Source organism: Lampetra fluviatilis, chromosome 23, assembly GCF_964198595.1.
Source record: "Lampetra fluviatilis chromosome 23, kcLamFluv1.1, whole genome shotgun sequence".
Classification (NCBI taxonomy): domain Eukaryota; kingdom Metazoa; phylum Chordata; class Hyperoartia; order Petromyzontiformes; family Petromyzontidae; genus Lampetra; species Lampetra fluviatilis.
The window spans coordinates 5,756,059-5,761,829 of record NC_136297.1 but is presented as its reverse complement, the minus strand read 5'-3'; the positions used below and the strand labels follow the sequence as shown (position 1 = coordinate 5,761,829).

The 5,771-nt window shown below is 59.0% G+C and overlaps 1 protein-coding gene across 1 annotated transcript; it reads right to left on the bottom strand.

Annotated features, from left to right (window-relative positions):
• Positions 1-468: 468 nt before the first annotated feature.
• Positions 469-5,084, bottom strand: NANS (N-acetylneuraminate synthase). The gene is made up of 7 exons (XM_078867353.1): positions 4,995-5,084; positions 4,662-4,761; positions 3,705-3,820; positions 2,727-2,826; positions 2,371-2,525; positions 1,323-1,589; positions 469-654 (listed from the first exon to the last, which is right to left on the bottom strand). The coding sequence occupies exons 1-7, from the start codon at positions 5,082-5,084 to the stop codon at positions 469-471; spliced, it is 1,014 nt and encodes a 337-aa protein (XP_078723479.1).
• Positions 5,085-5,771: the final 687 nt, after the last annotated feature.

Here is a 5,771-nt window from a genome sequence, read left to right as displayed (position 1 = left end):
TAAAGTAATCCCGTCGGTTTGCGCTGCTGTAAATAAGAGTCGAGGGGATCATTCCCGTGTGGTGTCTTACGCAGGTAGCCACACTGGCCTGGCCACTCCGACACCCCCTCCTCCCGGCCGCTTCCCCTCCTCACAGCTCCACGTCCTCGTCACGGGGATGCCCCACTTCTTTTCAAGCCACGTTTGCCTCCTTCCCGGTCACGCCTCAATCATTACGTACGTATGTACGTAGCCAAATGTGCTCATCGGAGGTGCGGGGGGAAGAACAACAAACCAAACACAAAAATCACCTCTAAAAAGAGATTCGTTTTCAATATAAGATTCAAAAGTTATCTCACGACGCCTCCCTCGTTTACCTGGCCGCTCCCAACACCCCTGGCACGCCCCGATCCTTCCGCACGCGGCCCCGCACCCCCACCACTCCCCTCACCCCACGGCCTTCACCGCCCGCCCCCCCCCCCCCCCTCGTCACTGCAGGGCGTCCTCGGTGACGGAGTCGTCGGCGAGGATGGCGCGCGTGGTGGTGCGGCCCACGAGGCTGTAGATGAGCTCGGGAGCGACGCCGCGCGGCTCCGCCACCTTCACCGTCAGCTGCTCGAGGGTCACCTTGGCCCCCGCCGCGATGTCCACGCGCGCCACCACCGACTTGCCCAGCTACGCGAGAGAGGGCGGGGGGGGGGGGGAGAGGGGATGCGCAAGCAGGGAGGTGTACCGCTGCCATTAGGGGTGGAAGCGCAGTGGTAAGCGCCGCACTGCGCACTGCACACACGGGTGGACAGGGTGGTCCAGATATCTTGCAACCCCCCCATTTAAAAACACGCGTTGAAGAGTATTTGGCTGCTATGAAAGTCCACAAGCCACTTCGTTGAGCTATCATCACATCTCACCTTGGTGTGCCAGGCCTCCTCACCACCACCGTTCCCGTGTCTCCCCCCCACACCTCTTCCCCCTGCCCCTCCCCCCACGTGTCTCACCTTGGTGTGCCAGGCCTCCTCACAACCCCCCTGTCTCCCCTCTCCACCTCCACACCCCCCCACGTTGGTGTTGCAGAACTCCTCACCGCCCCCCCCCGTCTCTCCCGCACACCTCCCCCACCACGTGTCCCACCTTGGTGTGGCAGGCCTCCTCACCACCACCGTGTCTCCGCTCACCGCCCCCCCCCCCCGTCTCTTCCCCACACCTCCCCCACCACCCCCACCACGTGTCCCACCTTGGTGTGGCAGGCCTCCTCACCACCACTGTGTCTCCCCTCACACCCCCCCCCGTCTCTCCCCCACACCCCCCCCCCGTCTCTCCCCCACCTCCCCCACCACGTGTCCCACCTTGGTGTGGCAGGCCTCCTCGCAGGGCAGCATGCGCTTGGCGGGCGAGCCGAGCGCTGCCTCGACGGCGCGAACCTCGAGCACCAGCTGCGCCAGCTCCGAGGGCTCCAGCGACGCCTCGTGGTCGCTGCCCTTCCACGTGCGGTCCAGCGTCACGTGGCGCTCCACCACCTTGGCCCCCAGCGCCACCGCCGCCAGCGTCACCGTCAGCCCGCTCTCGTGACCCGAGTAGCCCACCGGCACGTCCGGGAACTCCTGCTGGTAGGTCTGGGGGGGGGGGGGGGCAAGGGGGCATGCAAGGGAGAGAGAGAGAGAGAGTTGGGGGGAGAGGGTGGAGGTGTAGGAGGGTTAGAGAGCACACGGTGGAGATGGAGGAGGAGACTGGGGAGGAGACGGGGGTGAGAGGATGAGTGGTGAGGTGGCCCAAGGCAAGCACTCGGTGAGCGGCAAGGAGCAGCGAGGAGCGGCGGTGGTGAGCGGCGAGGAAGTAAGAGCAGCAGCGGTGAGCACGAGTGGCGCTGAGGCGAGGCACTAGGTGAGCACTCTGTGGGGAGTGAGGAGCGGTGGTGGTACGAGTAGTGGCGAGAAGCGGTGGTGGTAGTGGTGAGGAGCCATGGTGGTGAGGAGTGGTGGTAGTGGTGAGAAGCGGTGGTGGTAGTGGTGAGGAGTGGTGGTGGTGAGGAGTGGTGGTGGTAGTGGTGAGGAGTGGTGGTGGTAGTGGTGAGAAGCGGTGGTGGTAGTGGTGAGGAGTGGTGGTGGTAGTGGTGAGGAGCGGTGGTGGTAGTGGTGAGAAGCGGTGGTGGTAGTGGTGAGGAGCGGTGGTGGTAGTGGTGAGGAGCGGTGGTGGTAGTGGTGAGGAGTGGTGGTGGTAGTGGTGAGGAGTGGTGGTGGTGAGGAGTGGTGGTGGTAGTGGTGAGGAGTGGTGGTGGTGAGGAGTGGTGGTGGTAGTGGTGAGGAGTGGTGGTGGTAGTGGTGAGGAGCGGTGGTGGTAGTGGTGAGGAGCGGTGGTGGTAGTGGTGAGGAGAGGAACGGTGGTGGTGAGGCTCACGGTGAGCACACGCAGATTCACGTCGCGCGGCTCCAGGGGGTAGGCGCTCGTGCACTGCAGGAGGCAGAAGTTGGGGTTGAGCGGCTTCACGGTGGCGTAGACACGGCGCATCGTCTCCATGCTCTGCATGCCACTCGAGATCACCATTGGCCGGCCTGACCAGCGGCACACGACGACAAAAAAATCATCAACATCAAGAGATCACAGTTAACCATCGCCCAACATCGTTCGACGTCGTCAAACAACATCGCTCAACGTCATCATCGTGATGGTTGTGGGTAGTGATTGCATTGACGTCAGTGGTTGACATTTGTGGTGGTGGTGGTGGTGGTGGCTGTTGTAGCGGAGAGCGTCACCCTTCTTGGCGGTGCTCTCCAGGTAGGGGAGGTTGTTGGTGTCTCCCGAGCCGACCTTGAAGAACGGAACGTTCAACTCATGGAGGAACTCCACGGCCATCTGGGACAGAGGGACATGGGGACAGGGCGACAGGGGGCATGGAGAAACTGTACAATTTCTTATTCCAACTCAGCTTGCACGTACACACGTGTACCTATCCGCGTGTACTGGGATTTTTGCACAGCGTTGGTGGACGGTGCTTTTTTTTCTGGAAGACTTTGCAGTTTTTTCCTGGATTTTTCTGTTTGCGCAAAGTCACTTTAAGATGTTTTCATGTTTTTTGTTTGTTGCGGTTGCACCCGATTCAAGAGCCGAACGGCTCACAGGGCGATACCAAATAAATGAAACTGAAACTGTGTGTACTTGTGTGTGCATTTGTGCATGCGCACCTGTGCGGTTGTGCGCTAACAACCCGGCGACCCGAGTTCGATTCCCTCTCACAGCCAAAACCAGTGACGATTATCTGAACCAGTCCTAGGCCTCTCCTAGGTCGACTCAGCCTCAAATGAGTATCTGGTGCGGTGTGTAAACATCGCCACTAGGGAGACAAAGGCGGTCGGGCAGGGTGGTGGCCACCCACCTCCTTGTGTGTCGTGCCGGCCTTCATAGGTGCTCACTAACCGCACTTGCCTCAACATTCTGTTAAGGCTATACGGGGGATCTTTGTCTTTATTTTGCGCCCAGAAAGCTGCCACAGTGGGCACCACAGGCGGTGCGCATCTGTCGGTTATCTCACTCATCGAAACATGAACACCTGGTGGGTCTGTCCCGTAACCCCTTCCGACCAGCAGCGGTCGCGAGCCTGCCACACTTCCCACGACAGCCTCAAAGTGCACCTAGCCCGGCACAAGCTCTGCGCCGACGTCACCGCCACTTTGTGGCGAATGGGCGGCTGCTGCTGCTGCTGCTGCTTGTTGTTGTTGTGCGTGGGCACGCACCTCATCCATGCCGGACGCCGTGAAGAAGATGCCGACCTCCTTGGCGTAGCGCTGCAGCTCGCGGTACTGGTCATGGCTGAACTCCAGGTGCCGCTTGTGCTCCCCGTACGTTGCTCCTACACCGAGAGAGACCCCCGCCCACCACCGCCCACCACCGCACAGCGTTAACCGAGCCGGTTGCGAGCGGCGCCTATTAAGGCCAACGCGGAACACGAGGAGTGGTGCTGTTGCTAACACCACTCCCGGATGCCGTTATCTCCCCTGTGGTGATGCACCAGGTGCTCCTCATTTAAGGCTCAGCCAACCCCAGGGAGGCCCAGGAAAGTTTTAAGTATTTTTGCCACTGGTGTCGGCCGTGATCGGGAATCCAACTGGGGTCGGCGGGTTCGTAGTGTAAAATTAAAGCGACTCAACGTGGCGACTAAATCGTAGGGATCTGGGACGGTGGTGCACAGCTTCCCAAGGCCCTGCGGAGCACCGTGGAGTACGTGTTGTCGTGCCAGTGCATGTGGTGAGGTTAATGCAGCGTGGTGAAATGTTCCTGTAGTAAGGTATGGTTAGTCAGGTTAGTGTGGTGTGGTTAGTATGGTTAATGTGGTGTGGTTAGTGTGGTGTGGTTAGTATGATGTGGTTAGCGTGGTGTGGTTAGTGTGGTTAATGTGGTGTGGTTAGTGTGGTGTGGTCAGTATGATGTGGTTAGTATGGTGTGGTTAGTGTGGTGTGGTTAGCGTGATGTGGTTAGTATGGTTAGTGTGGTGTGGTTAATATGATGTGGTTAGTGTGGTGTGGTTAGTATGATGTGGTTAGTGTGGTGTGGTTAGTATGATGTGGTTAGCGTGGTGTGGTTAGTATGGTTAATGTGGTGTGGTTAGTGTGGTATGGTTAGTATGATGTGGTTAGTGTGGTGTGGTTAGTATGATGTGGTCAACGTGGTGTGATTAGTGCGGTGGGACTCACCCCACGAGTGCTTGGAGGTGTATGGCCGCTCGAGTGCGGCGCGGTTGAACTTGTGGTCAAGTTCACTCTTCTGGAACTTGGCACAGTCCGCACCACAGTCCTGTGTACACACAAAGACAAAGATCCCCCATGTAGCCAACACAGGCTGTTGGGCCAAGTGCTACAAGCGAGCAACACTGAAGGCCGGCACGGTACACGAGGGGGGTAATGTCACCAGCCAGACGACCGACCGCCTTTGTCTCCTTAGTGCTGACGCTTACACACCATCTTAGGTACTCGTTTTCAAGGCTGAGTCGACCTAGAGGAGGCACAGGACCGGTTCAGATACTCCACGCTGAAGTTGGCTGCGGGCAGGAGCGGGAATCGAAATCGGTCATCAGGTTTGTAGTGCGCAAACCACGGCACTGCCGCTTCCCATACCATGATGAGATCTCACTGAATATTTTCCAAGTCGGAGGTAGCCTGCGCCAGATGCAGAGGTCGCAAACGGGTTTTGATTCCTTACCCGTACCCGTACCCAGCCACACCAGGGTCGCAAACGGGTACCCGTACCCGGCCGTACCCGTACCCTACCCGGCTGGGTACGGGTAGGGTACGGGTATCAGGGTACCTGATTGCGACCTCTGGGATGAAGCCATGTTGCAGGCGCGGGTGGGTTGATTCTAGGAACTTGAATTGTGAGAAAAGACAAGACGTTGGGAGATGAGTGACAAACGGTTACTCACCAGTGACTCACGGCCTACCCGTACCCGGCCGCACCAGGGTCGCAAACAGGTACCCGTACCCGGCCGGGTACGGGTAGCCGGGTATCGGGTAGGGTATGGGTATCAGGTACCCGGTTGCGACCTCTGGCCAGGTGGCATCTGATGAGTACAGCGATACCTTCCTGGACTTTCGTCGCTTTTATTATATACTAGCGGAAGTACCCGGCTTTGCCCAACGCTGGGTATATCGAGTTTATACCACAAAGTCGTCGCCTGACAGAGTTGCGTGTCGAGGCCTAGTACCGTGCAGAGCCTCCGGCCTCGCCTAGATTGCCCATCCGGCTGAGGCTGGGTGCTGGGGCCGTTAATCCCCCCCCCTCCCGCGCTACAATAATACTGTCTAATC